This window comes from Leucopleurus acutus (assembly GCF_964270905.1).
Source record: "Leucopleurus acutus genome assembly, chromosome: 7".
Lineage (NCBI taxonomy): Eukaryota > Metazoa > Chordata > Mammalia > Artiodactyla > Delphinidae > Leucopleurus > Leucopleurus acutus.
Genome location: NC_139150.1, coordinates 11,512,167 through 11,532,848, shown reverse-complemented (window position 1 = coordinate 11,532,848; position 20,682 = coordinate 11,512,167). Strand labels below are relative to the sequence as shown.

The 20,682-nt window shown below is 39.4% G+C and overlaps 1 protein-coding gene across 1 annotated transcript in view; it reads right to left on the bottom strand.

Annotated features, from left to right (window-relative positions):
• Positions 1-20,682, bottom strand: part of DENND1A (DENN domain containing 1A) — a 548,251-nt gene that overhangs the window by 235,551 nt on the left and 292,018 nt on the right. The window contains 1 exon segment of the mRNA XM_082843076.1: positions 5,608-5,718. Within this exon segment, the coding sequence (XP_082699202.1) occupies positions 5,608-5,718 (111 nt within the window).

The window sequence follows — 20,682 nt, the reverse complement described above, 5'->3', positions numbered from 1 at the left end:
ATCACCAGTACCTATGAAAGTGCCACAAAAAATATTTGTTGAATGAAGTCAGGTGGACAAGCGGAGTGGCTGGCCTAGAAAGGATGGACAGTACATCCACAATAGAGAAGGTGAGTGGAGGACTAGTGACGACAGGAGGCTGACAGGTGTGGTAGGGGCTGGTGCCACTCTCTCCTGAGCACTTCCATTAGATAAGGACAGAATTTCAGGTTAGAAATAATTTTCCCTTAGAAGTTTAGACACTGCTTCACTATCTTCTGGTTTCTACAATTGCCATTGCAAAATCTTGTGCAAGTTTGATTCTTAACCTTTGTACAAGAACTATTTTGTCTCTATCCCTGTATTGTAAAATTTCATGATAAAAGGGCTTGGTTGGGCTTCCCTGGTGGTGCAGTGGTTGAGCGTCCGCCTGCCGATGCAGGGGACACGGGTTCGTGCCCCGGTCCGGGAAGATCCTACATGCCGCGGAGCGGCTAGGCCCGTGAGCCATGGTCGCTGAGCCTGCGCGTCCGGAGCCTGTGCTCCGCAATGGGAGAGGCCACAACAGTGAGAGGCCCGCGTACCGCAAAAAAAAAAAAAAAAAAAAAAAAAAAAAAAAAAAGGGCTTGGTATCTTCTTTTTTAACTTTTCAAAAATTCTAAAAACTATATACATATGAAAGTATGTAGATCATATAAGTGACATTTAAAGGAGAAAAACTTAACATGTCAAAACCCAGCACCTAGTTCAGGGTTGGCCAACTACAGCCCGAAGGCTAAGTCTGATGTGCCTCCTATTTTTGTAAATAAAGCTTCTTGGAACACAGTCACACTCACTAGTTTACTGATTGTAAATTACAAGGTCAGAGTCCAGTAGCTGCAATAATGACTACAAGGTCAGAGTCCAGTAGTTGCAATACTGGACCCTTTACAGAAAGGTTTGCTGATCCCTAACCTAGCTCAAGACAGAAAATAATACTTCTGATGTCCCACATATGCCTCTTCCCAACTATACTCCTTTCACTCCCTTTGAGGAAACTACTACCTAAATTTTCTGTTAATCATTTCCCCCCTCCGTAGTTTGTATGTATCCCTAAATAATATACCATTTAGTTTTTCTTACTTGAATTTTATATTAATGAAATCATACTGTATATTCTTCTGTAGCTTGTTTCTTTTACTCAGAATTCTGTATTAGAGACCCCACCATGCTGATAGTGTAGTTCATCTTCACTTACACAGTGTTCTACTGTATGACTATGCAACAATTTATGAGTTCTCTGTTGATGGTCATGTGGGCTCTTTCCAGGTTTAAAAAACAAAACCCAAAACAATGCTGCTATGAACATGCTTGCACATGTACCCCACTATACATGACCAAAAAGAGTGTGTAGGTATGTGTATGTATACACACACACACACACACACACACACACACGCACACACACACACACACAATTCCACCCAGGAGTGGAACTGCTAAGTGTTGGGCATATGCAAATAGTTCTATGCCACATACTCTTCAAAGAGTAGTACATGAAATTCTCCAATACATCTGCAATATAACACTTGGCTTTATCAGACATCTAATTTTTGCAAACCTAGTGTTTTAATTACTGTAGTTTTAATTTGCTTTTCTGTGGTTACTGATGTGGTTGAGCATCTTTCCATATATTTATTAGCCATTTAGGTTTCTTCTGTGAAATGCCTATTTGTGCTTTTTGCCAATGTTTCTATTGATAGATTTGTCTTCTGCTTTTTTTTTTTACTGTAGTAGTTCTTTATATATTTCAGATATTAATCCTCTGTCAGTTTTATATATAGCAAATACCTCATCTCAGCCTGTGCCTTGTCTTTCCATTCTCTGAATGGTTTTTTTTTTTTTTAAGATGTTGGGGGTAGGAGTTTATTAATTAATTAATTTATTTTTGCTGTGTTGGGTCTTCATTTCTGTGCCTTTCTCTAGTTGTGGCAAGTGGGGGCCACTCTTCATCGCCGTGCGCGGGCCTCTCACTATAGCGGTCTCTCGTTGCGGAGCACAGGCTCCAGATGCGCAGGCTCAGTAGTTGTGGCTCTGTTGCTAGTTGGGGGCCTAGTTGCTCCGCGGCATATGGGATCCTCCCAGACCAGGGCTCGAACCCATGTCCCCTGCATTAGCAGGCAGATTCTCAACAACTGCGCCACCAGGGAAGCCCCTGAATGGTATTTTTTAATGAACAAAATTCACAATTTTAATCTTTTCCTTTATATGATGCATATTTTGCATTATTTAACTGAATCCATTTCTACTCCAAGATCACAGAAATTTATTCTCCTATTTTGTCTTCTAAAGTTTAAAAATTTTGCCTTTGACACTTAAGTCCTTGATCCATTTGGAATTCAGTTTTCCAAGTTGTGTAAGATATAAATTATCTCCCTTTTCTTCCCCATGTGGATTATCAATTATTGAAAAGTCCATCCGTTCCCCAGATTTTACAATGCCACCTCTGTTGTATATGAAGAACCCCCACACATGGTCCGTTTTTGCAATCTCTATTCCGTTCCATCAGTCTATTTGTGTATCCCTATGCCGTTACTAGCATCTTAGTTACTAGAGGTCTATAAAAAGTCTTGATGTCTGGTAAAGCAAGCTTCATCACCCATTCTTTTTCTTCAAGTATATCTTGGCTCTCCCTTTGGCTTTCCATATTAATTTTAGAATCAGGTTACCAAGTACTATGTAAAATCCTACTGGGATTTTGAATGGAATTATATGTAACCTATAATATACATCATTTATACCTTTAATATAATGAGTCTTCCTATTCATGAACACGGTCATGCTTTTTCTCTATTGAACATCTGAATTTTCCCTTTCAATATGTTAATGTGGTGAGCTATAGTAACAGATTTTCTAGTATTATCAGCCTTACATTTCTGGAATAAAGTCAACTCAGTTATTATGAATTATATTTTTTATGTATTTGCTACTGTTTTGTTTAAGATTTTTACAGCTATGTTACTGAGTGAGATTGGCTGATAACTTTTCTTTCTTGTAGTGTCTCTTCGTGTAGTTGAATGTCAAAATTATACAAGTGTCACAAGAAAAGCTCAGGGGGTGTTCCTTCTTTTTTCTAGACTCTTAAGGAGTTTGTCTAAGATTGAAATTACCTGTTCCTTGAGATATTTGATTAAACATACCTGTAAAACCATCCAGGCTGAGTGCTTTGGGAAAAAAAATTATATATTGATTCAATTTCTATAAATTAAATGACCTATTCAATTTTTATATTTCTTCTTAATTCAATTTTGGTAAATTATATTTTTCTGTTCATTTCACCTTAGTTTTTGAATGTTGGCATAACATTGATAACAGCATTTTCTTAATAGCTAAGATTTCTGCTGCATCTGCTCTTTGTGCTTGTTGATTTACTCCTTTATTTCATTTTCGTTTTGGGAAGGAGCAGAAATAACTGTGTGTGTTTAATCCCCTACATTTATCTAAACAAAATCACGCAGAAGATACATTCTTCCTTATCTATCACATGGAGAAATAACAGAACCTACTACAAACTGTTGTAGTGACAATTAAATGAGTTAATAGATGAAGAGGGCTTAGCACAGTGCCTGGCACATATTAAAGGCTCAAAAACACCATGGGAATTCAATTCCACTGTTATGATGTCCTACTTTTGTTCTACTTAAGTTTAATTCTTCAAAGCAACAGTAACTGGTTAGGGACTAGACTCTTTCAAACGTACTCTTAATCTATCCAGCCTCATAAAGAGGCAATGATAAATCTGGTTGACAATATTCTCATTCTGAACCTCAGTCTGGGTGTTCAGGCCCTGAGATTACCAACTACACTTACGAGTTTAAAACCAAACGCAAAACAAAGCAAGAGGTCTATTATGGGCTGTTTTTCCCTTGAGGGCAAGGGCCATGCTTTTATCACCTAGTATGCATTGTAAGCCTAGCACCTAGCAGGCAATTAAAAAATTGTTCATTCTTGGGCTTCCCTGGTGGCGCAGTGGTTGAGCGTCCGCCTGCCGATGCAGGGGACACGGGTTCGTGCCCTGGTCCGGGAAGATCCCACATGCTGCGGAGCGGCAGGGCCCGTGAGCCATGGCCGCTGAGCCTGCGCGTCCGGAGCCTGTGCTCCGCAATGGGAGAGGCCACAACAGTGAGAGGCCCGCATACCACAAACATAAAAAAAAAATTAAAAAAAAAAAATTGTGCATTCTTGACAAGCAAACAATACCAAAAAAATAATAAAATTACAATGAAAACCATAAAGAAAACTCTAATGGTCTCACTAAGTTTGCATTATTAGGTGCCTTGAATTCATAGGTAAACACATCGGTAAATCATAGGCCTATGATTCTATCCATAGGAACTTCAATAGGGAAATTCCCACCATAAGAAGGTCTTTCTACCCTCTCAAACAGTCAACTTCTCCTAGTCAATATCTTTATGTAAGTTTTACCTCATAAAGAAAAAAAGATACTGTAATCAGATATTGAACTTTAGTTAATAACAAACATACGCAATTATTGAGGGGAAGCATAGTGATGTCTGTGATTTACTTTGAAATGCATCAAAAAATAAAATGGCTTGATGGATGGTATGAGGGATGGATAGATGGATAAAGATGTGCCAAAGCAAGCATAGAAATATGTTAATGGCAGAATCTAGATGGAATTACGTGGATGTTCACTGCAAACTGATTTCAGTTTTCTGTGTTTGAGAATTTTCATAATAGATACTGGGAAAAATATAAACTCCTATACTTAGCAAGTTAAAAAAACTAACATAAAAAGAATAAGGAAAGTATTTATATTATATAGTAAAAGTTTTTACAATATAAAAAGAGCTCATCCCAATTTATTTTTTTTAAATCAAGAGCCCTATAAGATAAATGAGAAAAGACATTAACAAAATGCAAATTGGGGGGGGAAACGCATGGAAAATGTTGTTACCTTTAACCAAAGAAATTAAAAATAAAGCAAACCTGCAATACCATTTTATGCCTATTTTATTAGGTAAATTAAAGCACATGTCCACGAGCACACACACAATTCTGGCAAGGCTGCAGTGCAAATGGTACACTCACGCACAGCTGGCAGCATCCACTATAAAAAAGCACAGCCTGTTTGGGAAGCAATTTGGCATCCATAAGTCATGGCACTTATTCAGTCCTTTGACCCAGTGGTCCCAATGCTTAGAATACAAACTGTATCAGTCAAATGCAGCCGAAAGATGTTCACTGCAGTGTTAGCTACTAAAGGATTAAACTACGAACTACCTAAATGGCCATGAAGAGAAAAAAGATTTAGCAAGCGATGACACATCAGTATAATGGAATATGATACAGACATATAACAAATGACAATAATGGAAGAATGTGGAAATATGTAAAGTGTTCATAACACACGATCAAATGGGAAACTATTTATAATTGATTGTGAAACTACAAGAATAAATGAAATGTGCATTGACACTGTGAAGGAACATGAATAATTAATGAAAATGACATGTTACTACCTGAAGGGATTGTGGCTGATTCCTTCTTCTAAACTCTCCTTTAATCTTTCCGATACATCTTTCAATTAAAATAAAATTCAAAAGCCCGCCTCGACTGTCTACTCACAGTGCTGAGCTTGCTGCAGATGATGAGGATCCGGCGCTCGCAGAGCATGCTCGCGTAGAGATGCAGCATGTTGTTTACGTCCACAGCCACAAAATACTCTGTCAGATTTCTCTAGGAGAAAGAAGAAGGGAGGTTTGGGGATTACTTTGTTCTTATTAAAAACGGAATCTAACAGAAGCACCCGAAACAGAAAATGATCAGAAAGTATACTCCCCTCTTCCCCAGTCCTATGCTTGCTCCCTGGGAGGCCAAATCTCACTCACATGTAAATCATGAAATGTAAAGTTGGAAGAGACCTTAGAGATGAAGGAGTCTGAGCAATCACACCTTTGGGTGGTGATTACAGTTTGCAACGTGAAGTCACAGGCAGCACTGTGCTTGTTCTTCACGTCAGCTCCGAAAGGTGAGCTGGACAAGAAGTCTGCAATCTTAAAAATGAGGAAACCAAGGCAAGAGAGAGATGCCAAGATCAAAAAACCTAATGAGCAGTGAAGATGAGACCGCAGCTCATATCCTCTGACTCTGGGTCCTAGAACTTTCCCAATGCACTGTGCCATACGTCTAAGCAAAAGAAAGTACCCAGGGACCAAAATGCTTCTGGCACAGAGCCTGCTTCTGTCCAACAGGCCCCACCTGCAAAGGCCAGGCATGCTCCTCTCCTGTCATCACTGCTGGGGTCCCCTCCTCCACGGTTTATATTCTCTAAAATGCCTCGGCTGGAAGTAAAGCAATTTCCAAGATCTACAATTTCCAGGTATTTCATCAAAAGGGGGAAAAAGCCATTGAAGACAAGGAGTAGCAAGTTGTGACAAAGCAGTGTTTTAAACTAGCTTTTGTGTGTAGCCTGCGCTTCACTCCTTTTATTAGTACTGTAGATCGGTACTCTTCAGATTTCAGAAAAAGTGTAATGTGTTTCATTTCTGCAACCTTTTCTATACCCACCTGACTTTAATAATACACATGAATATGCTAATTTCTTCAATGTTACAGGTTTTCAATGCCATACAACATAATCCTCTGAAAATGAAGGGGGTTGGAGAGGGAAGGATGGCTATTGCCAGGGGTTGCAGTTTATAATGATGAAAGATCCATAACCCATAAATTCAAGTAAACCAGGTGGATTTTATATGCAAAGTAGCATAAAGTGCTTTTTGACAATATTATGGGTTGGGAATAAGAATGAGCACTTATGATTTATTATTGTTTGATTTGAGTACCAGGTTAACTATTGACCTTTATAAATAAAGCATGAGTGAATTAATAGGTCTGCATACTGACTACCCACCAAGTCCCAGGCACTGGACCAGGTACTCTTAAACGTGTAATTTTAAGCAATCTTCACAAAAATCCAATGAGGTATTATTCTTTCCAACATATAGGTAAACTAAGTCTGGGAGAGATTCAGTAACTGGTACAGTCAGATTTTGGACACAGATGCAACACCATAGCCCTATACTTTCCCTTACATTACATTCTCCCTCTTAAATACTTTTAAATATCTACAATATATGAAGCTTTATATATATTATTTCACTCATCTTGAAGCCACTCCTTGAACAAACATTATCATCTCTATATACAGATAAGAAAACAGAGGCACAGAGAAGTAACTTGACCAAGGTCATATAGTAAGCGGATAAGGCATTGCTCAGTCTTGGGTGGGTTTGTCTTTAAACCTGTGTTGTTGTTGTTGTTGTTTTTCTTTTTTTTAACCACCACTAAAAATAGTAGATAAAACTTGTATTTGGAAAGAACATGCAGGATCAAAGTATGGCAAAAGAAAAAGTGTTTCTGTTAAAAATTGTTATTCCATTTATTGAGTAATCCTTGTGGGCCAGAAAATAGGTACTTTACCTGCGTTCTCTCTAATCTTCTCAACAACCCTGAGGAAGGCATTATCATCTCCATTTTATAGATGGGAAAACTGAGGCTCAGGAAGGTTAAACAGTCTTCCAAAGGTCACCCAGATGGACAGGGCCAAGTTTCAAAACCAGGTTTCCTGAACCCCAAACTCTTGCTCTAACCGCCACACAAACTTGAAAAACAAAACTGAGCAAACAAGAAAGGCAGTATAAATTAGTCAACAAGTGTACCTCTGGCCCAGTGGACTGAGGAGTGCTGAGCTAATGAAGTCAGGGTGGGGTTTGTTCTGAAGACAGTGACATGGCAGAGTTATTCTCGCAAACAAAAATACAAGGCCCTCAGCTGAGCATTTCAGTAAAATGCTTAACTGCTGATGAATTACATGAATTTTTCTTTTAGGAGAGGATGGAAGTAAAAAGAAAATAGAAATGAGGAGCTTAAAGAAGGCCAGAAAGCCCATTAGCACTTTTGACAGATCCAAAGATAACTCTGAAGCCACCAAAACGTGGCCTCAAGAGTCTGCCAAGAAGCTTCACGCTGGGTAGAAATATGTTACACAGCTTGCCGTCCAAATAGGGAGACACAGCGTCAGAGACAAATCCTGCGCCTTATTTTGGTGGGAGAAAAAAAAATCACAAGGATACTTTTGTGGATGGGAAAGGGAACATTTCTGAAATAAAAACACCACTTGGTTGAGGCATAACCCCCAGGCCAACCAGGTTCTGAAGGATTCAGGTGCTTGGTCCAAAAACTCTACACAGGTATGTTAAAAATATGTAACATTTAACCAAATTCTCTCTAAACTGTCATGTACTTTTTTTGGTATTTCTCATCCCATCTGTGCTGATTACCAAGATATTTGTGTCTAAACAGAAGCTGTCTTTCTTATCTGCTTCCTCCCTGCCTCTTTCCTTCTGGGACGCCACCCGCCTAGGCAGTGGGAGTGGGTGGGAATGGACTGGAAACCTCGATCAGCCACAGCAGCACCTGTGGGGCAGAACGGACCTTGGGAACACCTGGAGGGAGCCTTGCAGCTCCCATCAAGCCTTATCTCAGAAGAAAAGCCCTCAGAGAGAGGGGCCTCCTTCCCCCTGCCTTTAAGAATCCGGTAGCTCAAGCTACAACCACCCTCAATTTCTCAGACCTGCCATGCTTTTCACACCCCCAGGCCTTTACTTCCTCTGTTTCCTCTGCCTAGAAGGCTCTTCTCTTCCTTGAGGACACCCATTTACTTTTCATGACTCAGCTCAAATGTCACCTTCTCCTGAAAGGCTTCCTCAACTCCTCATTTGTCAAGCTGCCCTTTGTGATTCCATGACAATTTGTCTCTATCATATAATCACTCAGTTACAAGTATGTTTTTGCCACCAGACTGAGATCCCTTTGGGTAAAATGATGTACCCCATCATCTTAGCAGTTTGATGAAAGAGAGAATCAATGAGTGGAGAAAGCAACTGACTGAAGACTACTGCTCGTTAGCTCAGGCGTGAACAGGGTGGTATAAGAGAAACACGAGGGCCTCGAAGGGGGACAACGTGGTATGTTAGGAAGAATGGACCACTTGACTTCAGAAAACTTGGGTCTGAGTTGGATGAAGTGATCAATTACTTAGTAATGATGAAGGGCCCACAGGAAAAGAACTGACACTGGAGACTCACAAAGTCAGGTAAGGTAGCTGGAGGAGGGAGAGCTTTTAAAGGTGTCAGTGGCTACATTCATTTTTGTTTGTTTATTTATTTATTTGGTTGTGTTGGGTCTTAGTTGCAGCAAGCGGGCTCCTTAGTTGCAGCATTCAAACTCTCAGTTGTGGCATGCATATGGGATCTAGTTCCCGGACCAGGGATCGAACCCGGGCCCCCTGCATTGGGAGTGCGGAGTCTTAACCACTGTGCCACCAGGGAAGTCCCTACATTCATTTAAAATGTAAAGAAATAGGTGGTTTGTTCTTCAGGTAACTGGGGCAGGGGGGCAGGGAGAACTGTACACAGAGGCAGGTGTACATTTCACAGAGAGGTCAGGGGACGAGGAATAAGAAGAGAAGGCTTCCATGGCAAGTTGTCCTAAGTTAAGACTGTAGCCAGAACACATTGTGAGCTTATATTTATTAAAAAACACAGGTATGCCACTTTCTCCCAGCACTTGGCTTCAGTGGAACTAAGTCTTCAATCTTCCATTTCTGTCTCCTATAATCAGCCAGTCAACAGACACCTGTTTGACTCCTACTAAGTGCTTAGTACCACCCTGGGAGCTAGGCCTGCAGAGATTAACTAAACATGATCCCCATTTTCTAGGAGCAGCGTTAGACCCAGAAACCTCATATGCCAAGAACTGTGATCCAGGCTAGACATGCGCCAGGGCTGGCTGAGAAGGGAAGATTCAACTCTGCCAGATGGATATGGGGGGAAGGCTGGGGAAGACTTGACAGAGGAGAAGATACTTCTCTGGGCCTCCCAACAGGGGGTTCACTTAGGGGACAGGGGGAGAAGCGTGTTCCAGCCAGAGGCAAGGGGGAGAGAGCAGCTCTATGCAGGTCAGTGGAGTAAAGGGCAGGGTGCAGGGCAGGGAGCGTGCTGGGGCAGGGGAGCTGAGTTCAGATCCTGTGGGAGCCTAGACTTGATAATAACAGGGAGGTAACAAGGAGCTGCTGAAGAATCAGGATGGTCCTATCCTGTTGCGGAAAGATCTTCCTAGAGGTCCTGTAGAGGACGCACAAGAGAGGGCAAGCAGGAGGCAGGGCAAGCAGCTAACAGGCTACTGCCACATTCAGGGAAAGAATGAGTACAAGCTATTCAGATAAAAGCTTTGAATATGAATGTCACAGATCTCTGTAAAGTGGAATCACAGGACTTGACAATGGATCAGACTCTGAAAGGGGGCAGGAAGGATCTGGGACAAGGCCCAGACTTCCAGGTTCCTGTGCTCCACATCTGTCCACTTGCCCAACAAGTTTATTTTAAAGGGAGAGTCCAGTCTTTTAATGAAGGATCACTCCTCCTTCTAAAGAACCATCAATCCTGTCAAACATGGTATTGCTGTCCACCTAGTCTTAGGCCCTGTGTCCTGGGTTATAATGCCATCATGGTGAAGCCTAAATAACCACCCTCTTTATTCCCTGACAATTACTCCTCCATGTGACTCACTTGCTAAAAAGGAAAACCTTGCTTAGACGGACTGCTTCCCAGTGTCCATGCTCAAAAGGGCTCAGTTTTCTCAGTGCTAGTAAGTTTTTAGGCTTAAGGAAGAACGTTCCTTTTCTATTCATGGAGTTTAAGCATATTTTCAGTTACATATAGTTATGTGCCTCTGAGCATCCTCCTATATGCCTAGTAATTATTATTTGGGCCCACTCTGTAGGGCTGGGTAGCAGGGACACAAAGCTGACCACTTTCCAGGCCGAACAGGGCTCAAGTCCGAGAAAGGTCTCTGGTTAACAGAGAAAGAGCAGCCCGAAAGTTGAGCTTCAGAAGAGGCACGTACAAGGCTCTCCAGGCTTTTCATTTCTACAAAAGCAACAGCGCGGAAGAACACTTCCAGCTCTAACTCTCTGTGGCTCTAAATCCAGACAAAGAAGAAAGGAAGACACTTGGCAAAACCCCATTTCCCCCAGGAGAAGCCCCATAATGGCTGCTCCCTTTTAGTTGTCCCTGCTGGCTCCTGTGCCGATCCAGGTGGCTGGAGACTTCAGGCTCACTGCGATCCACGCCCCGGGTGAGGAAGCAGGTGGGGGTGGGGGTGGTGATGGGAGGTGGAATGGGCCTCGGAAGGGAGGGGATACAGTGGGGCTCAGAGAAAAAGGGTCTTAGGTTCAGAACCTTAGGGAAATGAGATAATCCCCAAACTAAAGAACTGACTCTAAGCTGGGTACTCCTTGGAGCCTTCGAAACAGATGCTAGTCCGCCCCACGGTCTGTCATTTTATCAGTCTTTGTCACTCTCAGCTTTATACACAGTATAGATGATAAAGACTTACTGTACTGTGTCTGGAGGAGGTTTCTAAGGCAAGAGGCTGGTTTTGTCCATGGGCCTTATTTCCTGAAATAACTCTTGCTCAGATTATTTTACCATAATGTAAACCTTTAAAATCCTCAATTAATTTTTTAAAATAAGAATTTAGGTCATTTTAGTTGTGTAGGATTCTTAAAAAGAAATTATAAATTTGGATTCTAAAATAATCTGTTGGAGAAGGAATCCCACAAACTCACATAAGCAATCAAATCAGAGAAGTATCTTATAGGAAAGAAAGCAGAGTTTACCCGGAGGTCAACTTTTATCCCTCTGTATGAATGGAAAAACCATTAGAATAAACAATTACCTGACAACTCTTAACAGCAACAATGGAATTCTCTATAATCTCAGTACTTGAAAATAGGTCTTCTACTACCACTTCAACTTTGTTTATTTTTGAAAGTCATGATGAGTTCATAAATCTTTTCTATATCATGGTGCATCTTTTGACAAAGTGGAGTCTGGGCAATGTTATATGCAACTGTCCGTTCTAAATGCTTTCCTCGCATCATTAACCACTTGGTATGACACAGGCCAGATAATTAAGACAGGTTTGTTTAATATTCTAAAAGAAGGTCTATATGATTATCCATTAATCAAAAGTAAACTTCAAACCCTGGCCACTAAAAAAATTCCTTAGAGAGCCAGTTTACAATGTAATTATGAATACATATCTGTTCATGATCTGTGACTTTTTTTTAAAATGCAGGTCAACTGTTTAAATTTATAAAGATTTATGCTCATTTAATTATTGCCTGTATAAAATTCACTCCTACATGTGTTAACTTGATAGACAGAAAAAACCCTGAAGAGCAATTACATAGTGATAGTTTTTCAGTGAAAAAGAAGAAAATATTTTTACACAGAAATTGTAGAAATAATGAGAATTAAGTTCAACAGGGATCTGAAAGTGGAAAGACTTAATTTTCTCCATTTGCTTTTCATTAACATCTTGCAGACGCACTGGCCCAAAAGCCAAGTGAAAGGAACTGTTATTTTTCCTTCTCCTGAGAGTGACTGCATTGCTAATTCATTCATTCATTCAATCATTCAGTCATTCTGTAAAGACGTACTGAATATCTACTCTGTTCTAGGTACAGTGCTAATTACGGAGATGCAGTGATGAAAAAATCTGATCCCTGTCCTTATGGAAGGAGAACTGATAAAAACAGTCACACAATTAATTCTATACTTTACACTTAGGATGAGTGATTTCTTAGGAAGGTACTGGGAGCCAAGGAGCAGAGGCCCAGGACCCAGCAGCGTCTTGGTGATGGAATCAGACTGACCTGAGCGTGAATGCTGGTTTAGCATTTACTGGCTGGGTGGCTAGGGGTAATTTACTTCATGTCTCTGGGCTCTATCTCCTCTTCAGATCAGGGATAACAACCATACTGTAAGGCTGCTGTGAAGATTTCATGATATAACAAATAGTACCTGATCTGATCCACAGTGCGTGTTCAATCAATACTACCTCCTTTCTCTCTCTCACATTAACCCTTCTCTGAAGCTGTCCAGAAGAATATAATTATCTGCTGACAGAATCAAGTTCCATATCCCAAAGTCCTTTTACCCTTTTCTTTGCTTATTCTCTTAGTTCAGAAGTCCCTAAGAGGAGATAATCAATAAATGTGTACACAACATCTCCCACATGACAGGCACTAGAGTCCTGGACTCTATTTCTTGTACCATTTCCAGTCAATGGTGGCTGCTAAGAGACTTTTGTGGCCAAACATACACTCCATGAAAAGTGTTGCTCTTCACAACCAAAAATGTCAGCAAAAACCAAGAAAAGATAAGCTCCAAGGAGTAATGCTCCCTAGCCCTTGGCCACAACTCGAGAGGTTAAGACTAGAATTTTAGGAAAGCTGAAGGACAAAGGGAAAGAAAGGACCATCAAAAGCAGTATCTCTGTGGCACCAGGCATTGAACTTGGAACTTTACATGTAATAGTTCACTTGTTCCTCCCACTTTCCTTTATTAGATAAGGAGGCTTGAGAATATAAGTAAGTACCCCAAGGTCCCAGAGTGGTGGAGCCCAGTGTCTGGCTGTCTCCAAAACTCATGTTCTTTCCACTACAGCAGACTATATCATATTAACAACCCCTTCATTATTGCTTGTTTCAATTTGCAATGCAGCAATTTAGTCATTTTAAATTAATCCTTGAAAACCTGCCAAGAGATTAAAATGCAAATTTCAACGTGGCTAGAGCTCAATAGCGATTCTATGTCAAAAATCACACAAATTGGTCCTACAAAAGTTCAGATTCTCCTTAGAGGAAAAGCTTTCCTGCTTCATTTCATACTTGAAATATGAAAAATCATTTCTTCTCCTTTTTCCATTCCTCACGAATATCAAAAGTCAACTGTAGGGACGCAGGGGGGTATAATGGAAACAAAATGTTTTGGTTCCTTACAAACCTGGGTCACTACACCCCATTTGGAAGCAGACCTTGTGCTATAACCTCAGGCCTGTGAGCCCTGGGTCCCCACATGTAAAATGAGGCTCACGTCTACCTCTCGCAGAATAGCTGTAAGGATTTAAATGGAACCATGTATGTTAGGAGTCTGGCAGATTGTTTTTATTATTCTCACTTAGAAACAAACAAGGCCAGCCTTTTACTGGTCTGCAAAGGAAGATTTAGGGGACAATGGGTCATACACAGGGAATTGGTTCATTAGTGGCAAAACCAGCAGAGGGAATGCAAATTTTTTTTAATGGCGGGGGCAGGGGAGGTAGCATACAGTGCAAACAGGAATTGGAGGTGGGGTTATGAAGAAGATAAAAATTTTTTTTCCTACACTATTTCTAATCTCAGTAATTGTGGTTTTGAAAATTGAGAAACTGTCAGGACTTTCAGGTACCTTAAAGTTCTTGAGTAATTCTCAGTCCTTAAAATTAAAAAATAGAAAGATGAACTTAACCTAGGCAATAATTGTTATTATAACATTGTTATAATAGCAAAACATTAGAGACAATCTAAATGTCTGTTAGTAGGTTAAACATAGTTAAAATACGTGGGGATTTCCAGTAAAATATGGTGGATTAAACATATGTATTTGTTTAATACATATTTTCTCTCTCCTGATACCATGCAATCCTCACCACCCCCTGCCAGGAAAAGTCACAATGAAATAATTTTAAAAGATGTAAACCTCAAAGAACAGGAGAAAAGATAATAATGGAAGAGAGATGTCCAATTTTTTGGAAGCCAGATGTTATTAAATAAATGGTTCTCAACCTGGGTCATTCGCCCCAGTGGACTTCTGGCAATGTCTGAAGATATTTTTGGTTGTCACAGCTTGGGGGGGGGGGTACCATCTTACAGTGGGTAGAGAGAGCCCAGGGATGCTGTTAAACACCCCACAACATACAAAACGATCCTGCACAACAAAGAATGATCTGGTTCCAGGTATCAAGAGTGTCAACCGAAACTTCAGTTGAGAAACTAAAGAAGAATGACTTGGTAGCCCAGAAAAGGCTGGGCCCGGGGCACAGGGCAGCAAGCATCCAACCCAACTCACACCACAGAACTCCAAAAAAGTTCAGGAACTGCAGACACCAAGCACCTCTAAAGGCTAGGGGAAGGGTGCCGATAAAAAGAAGAGTAATTCGATCCCAAGATTCTCCTCTCCCAGCTCACTCAGCTAGTCAACTGGCCTTTTGGCACCCCTCCTGAGGAAAAACTGTTTACTTTCTAGTAACCAGAAAGGTTTGGGAACACTAGGTACAGCTGAGGACAGGGGATAAAGAATTAAACAAAAAATGGGAGGGGAGCTTAAAGTATACATGCTAAATGTTCATATCCTATAACTTACCACCCCACTCAGCTTCCAGAACACGTGTTATGAAGCTTACAGTCACTGGCAAGAGAAAACTGACTAGTCCAAAAGAAAAGATTCTGATATTGACATTTAAAATCCTCCCCTCATCCCCAGTAGCCAGGCCTCTAAGCCATGATCTACAGTAAAGCCCACCAGGTAACAAGCCCCATTCATGAACACAGAGCTTCCAATTAGCTTTTTAAGGCCTCACGCAGATAGGATTGGGCACCTATTTGAGGAAAGGCCTCTACAATCAAAGATACAGAACAAAACAAACAGAAGAGAGGACCTCTAAGGAAGAAAACAATGCAAAGAGAAGAAAAAATTTTTTAATTTATGAATAACAGTGTCAAAGAAATAAGAAGAAATGTTGCACCCATGAAACAAGATGCCATTAAAGAATGAATAATCTATTGTACAATACCAAAAAGCTCTTGGATATTAACAGTGATGGCAGAAGTAAAGAATTCAAAAGGGTGGAAAGATTAGTTGAAGAAAGTAGAAAGAAGACCAAAAGAGACATGGAAAATAGAAAAGTTATGAAAATTAAAGGATCAACACTAGGAAGCTTAACATGCCACCATAGAGACCCCAGAGAAAGAAAAGAGAAAAAAATAAAGAAGAATTTTTTCAAAGAAATAATGTGAGAACATTTCCCAGCTCTAAAGGACATGAATTTTCAGACTGTATGGGTCCACCAAATATCCAGCACAGTAGATGAAAATGGACCCATAGCAAGGCAAATCACTGTACAATTTCAAGATACTAGAGACAAATAAAGGATCCAAAAAAAACCCCACCCAAAATAAAAACAAAAAAAGACCCCAGCAATCAGAATGGATCAAGGCTTCTAAGCTGCAACGTGAAATCTAGAAGTCAATGGAGCTATGTCTTCAAAGCTCTGAGGGTAATTCCCAACCCTATCAAGAGTAGAATAAAGTCATTCGCAGTCATGCAAGGTCTAAACATGTTGCCCCCAACACTGTCAGGAAACTACTGGAAAATGTTTCACCAAAATAAAGGAATAAGATAAGCAGTAAGATGTGAAATCCAGGAACTCTTATTTGACAAATGTATAAGAAAGAAAACTTATCATAATCTATCATATGATTCAGCTTGCTCATTGAAATGTAAACATTAACTTTTGATTTAAATTTTTTCCTGAAGACAGAGAAAGGATGGGGGAGGGGAAACGTGAGTGAGAAAAGGATACTTTATGTATATGTGTGTTTCTGGAGGAGAGGGGATCAGAGGTAATAAAAGACCTAAATTCATCTTCCATGAGAAAGTCAATAACTGTTATCTGAAACAGAAAAATTAAGAACAGCAATATGAGCATGTCAGGTAAACACATGGAGAGAAATACTACAACTGCTAAAAACCTGAAGGTAGCTGCCTCTGGGGAAGGGGAATAAAGGAAAATGTGGAAACTTCATCAACAATTATGTGATATTACATGTTTGTTTAAGCCGTTAATATGTATTACTTTCATAAGAATAAAATACCATTAAATAAAAATATCACTTAACATAGATGAAAGATATGAACAGTTTTGAGAGTACATTAAAAAAAAAGTTGCCAAACAGTATGAATAGTACTGTTTTATGTCTAAAAAAATGTCTACAACACACAAGGATTCATACATTTAACATGTAAATTCATAGAGAAAGGTCTGAAATGACACTCATCAAACTCTGGATGGAGAATGGGATTGGGGTGGGGGAGGGATGGTGGGGCTGGGATGGTGGTAATGTGGGACCTTTCACTTTTTTTAATATGTACTTCTGAATTGTTTGATTTTTTTTACAACAAAGATATTTGTAAAGAATTTTTCATAACACAGGTAAATGTTCATAATACATTGTCATAGAAAAAGCAGGTATAAAGGTATATAATTGATATGATCCTCCCCCATTGTGTTTTTTAAAATGTAGCTTCCAAGCTTTAAAAAAAAAAAAAATCAAAAGAACCCTTTTATCTCAAACAAAATATTACTGAATTCCCAATTTAAGTAGATAGAAATGAACCTGCTCTGAATAAAGCAGAAGCATCCATGCCCTGGTGGGTCAGCCGTTTAGCTCCCTCAGTCCTTCCCATGTCCCAAAGAACCTCAGGCAGGGCTCCAGGCAGAACAACTTGAAAACTACTACTATCACAGAAATGAAGAAAAGAAAAACTCAGAACATGACTTTCTCAGGGATTACAATGATTTTTTCTTTTGCTTCTTTTTTTTTTTTTTTTTTTTTTTTTTTTTGCAGTACGCCGGTCTCTTACTGCTGTGGCCTCTCCCGTTGCGGAGCACAGGCTCCAGACACGAAGGCCCAGCGGCCATCGCTCATGGGCCTAGCCGCTCCGCAGCACATGGGATCCTCCCGGACCGGGGCACGAACCCGCGTCCCCTTCATCGGCAGGCGGACTCTCAACCACTGCGCCACCAGGGAAGCCCTCTTTTGCTGCTTATAATACACATATATACATACCATTCCTATGACTTGGAACAGTTTAAACAGTAATAATATCTGTTCCTTACCATGCCTATATAACCAACTAAACCTGACACATTCATAGCAGCGAGGGGTGGAGAAGGTCAATAGAACTCCATTAATCTTTCCAAGTTATGATTCTATACTCATATTTCCTATTTCTTAGGGTGACTTGGATCAGTTACATTTTTCTAGAAAATTTTATATTATCACAATTTTCAAATTTATTGGATACGTCTAAGATTATTTTGTTGTTTTTAGAAATATAGTTTTTAAAAAGTCTATTTTTCAATTTTACTTTAACAATATTTTCTAACTAATTACATTGTAACTTATTCTTCAAGTTTGGATTTTTTTTATCGCTATCCTTCTTCTGGCTTCTTGAATTGCAAGTCAAGTTCATAATTTTCTAAAGTTATTATTTATAATGAAAGCATCCAAAGCTATGAATTTTCACAAGAGTAGTTTTGGCCAAATCTGTTAGGTTTTTGTTGTTCAGTGTTCTCACTAATTATTAGATAATTATTATTATCTAAATAATATCCAATTTCAATGTTTTATCTTCTTTGACCCAACCACTCCTTCAAGTAGATGAATATTTTAAAAATCTTTATTCATCATTAATTTCTAGGTTTATTTCATTGTAATAAAAGACAGTGGCCTGTAAGAGTTTGAGTTTTCCTGTTTTGAATTCTTCAGTGCAATCTAGCACATAATCAATTTTTTTTTTTTTTTTTTTTTTTTGTGGTATGCGGGCCTCTCACTGCTGTGGCCTCTCCCATTGCGGAGCACAGGCTCCGGACGCTCAGGCTCAGCGGCCATGGCTCACGGGCCCAGCCGCTCCACGGCATGTGGGATCTTCCCGGACCGGGGCACGAACCTGTGTACCCTGCATCAGCAGGCGGACTCTCAACCACTGCGCCACCAGGGAAGCCCCATAATCAATTTTTATAAATGTTCCATGCCACAGCCCTGGCTTCTGCTCTTTCTGCAGGACTTTTCCAGTTCTTTTTGGGTTCCTTCATTGTCTACACCTTCTTGACTGCTCAATAACCATCTCCTTTACATTGCAGAAATTCCTCAAATTTTCTAGCTCATGGTGGCTCCTTCTGCCATTACGTGGACATTTTTCTCCTTAATTTTATAGTTCTCTTATCATTTCAGTGGAATTTTTTGAGAGATGAAGGGTAAAATTATGGGCTCAAAGTGTAGCACAATATATAAGAACTCAGTTTCTAGTATCAGAAAGATCAATGTTTGAATTCCAGTTCTACCATTTCTGTGCTGTAGGACCTTGAATATGTTACTTAAGTTTTCAGGACCTCTGTTTCCTTATATAAAATAATAATTAGGGTACTGACTACCTAAGCTTATTACGAGAGGTAAATGAGAAAATACAGGTAAAGCATTGAATACCTTATTTGACAAGCACTAGTACTCAATGAACATTAGCTATTGTTGTTAAAATGGTAACTGTGGTGTGGATTTTTTTATTACTTAATGTCAAACCAAAAAAAGCAATATTTTCCACCAGAGCCTAATCACATAGATAGTAAACTTTGTGAATATCTTCGACAATCCCAGTTTATTAAGACTGTTACCTAATCACAACACTATAGCCTAACTTCATTAATTAAATGTGATTACCTGACTTATTCCAGTACTTTAAAAAAGTAATCAAGTACATACCCAAAAGAATCAAAAGGATTGAACACAAAGTTCAATCTGTACACCAAAGTTCAAAGCAGCATTATTCACAATAGCCTAAAGGTGGAAGCAACCCAAGCGTCCATCGACCGATAAATGAAATGTAGTATGTTATGTATATATAATGAAATATTATTCAGCCTTAAAAAAAGAAGGAAATTCTGACACATGCTACAACATGGATGAACCACAAAGGCATTATGCTAAGTGAAGTACACCAAACACTAAAGGACAAATATTGTATGATTCTACTTAAATGAGGTGCCTAGAGTAATCAAATTCATAGAGACAGAAAGAATAGTGGTTGCCAGGTGATGATGGGAGGAGGAGGGAAATGAGTTGTTGTTTAAAGGGTTATTTAATGGCCACAGAGTTTCAGTTGGGAAAGATGAAAAAATGGAGATGGATGTTGGTGACAGTTGCACAACAATGTGAATGTGTTTACCAATGAAATATATACTTAAAGACGGTTAAAACAGTAAATGTTACATTATGTACATTTTGCCACAATTTAAAAAGCAACCAAGTGCCTTAGTGGTGGTGATTCTATATTTAATTCTACGTAGTACTATTCACAATCCGAGTAAAACATTTTGAAAATACGTCTTAAGCCTAGGCTAGATAACGTCATTCGGCTTGTTCAGAGGGCAAATATTACCCTCTGCTCCCTCAGACTCAAGTTCACTGCTAAGTCTTTAAGAGGTGGGGATGGGGGTCCTCACACTTCTACCCACAATTACTTTTACTTTCTTAAAAGTCAATATAGAAATGTAGTAGGAGCATAATTTTACTTGAGTATATCTACCCTAATAAAGAAATCTTTATATGGCAAGTTCTTTACATAGAAGCATTTTATTTACAACAGCAAAAACTAAAAACCCCTAAATTCACAACAGCGAGGAAATAGCTAAATAAGCTACATAGCAAATTGAATATTATGCAGCCAACAAAAATGACTGTGAATGAAATGGCAAAATGTTTATGTAATAGGTAATTCTAACTATGTAAATAATACATTCTAAAAAGACTACAATGAGACATCAACATGTTAATAGGTGATTACCTTCGAGAAGTATGAATAATGATCTTTCCTTGTCTTTATACTTTCTATATTTTTAAAATATTCTCTATTTGGTTTTACTTTCATAATACTTTATTTTTATAATGGGAAAATATATCCTTTTATTTTCTTT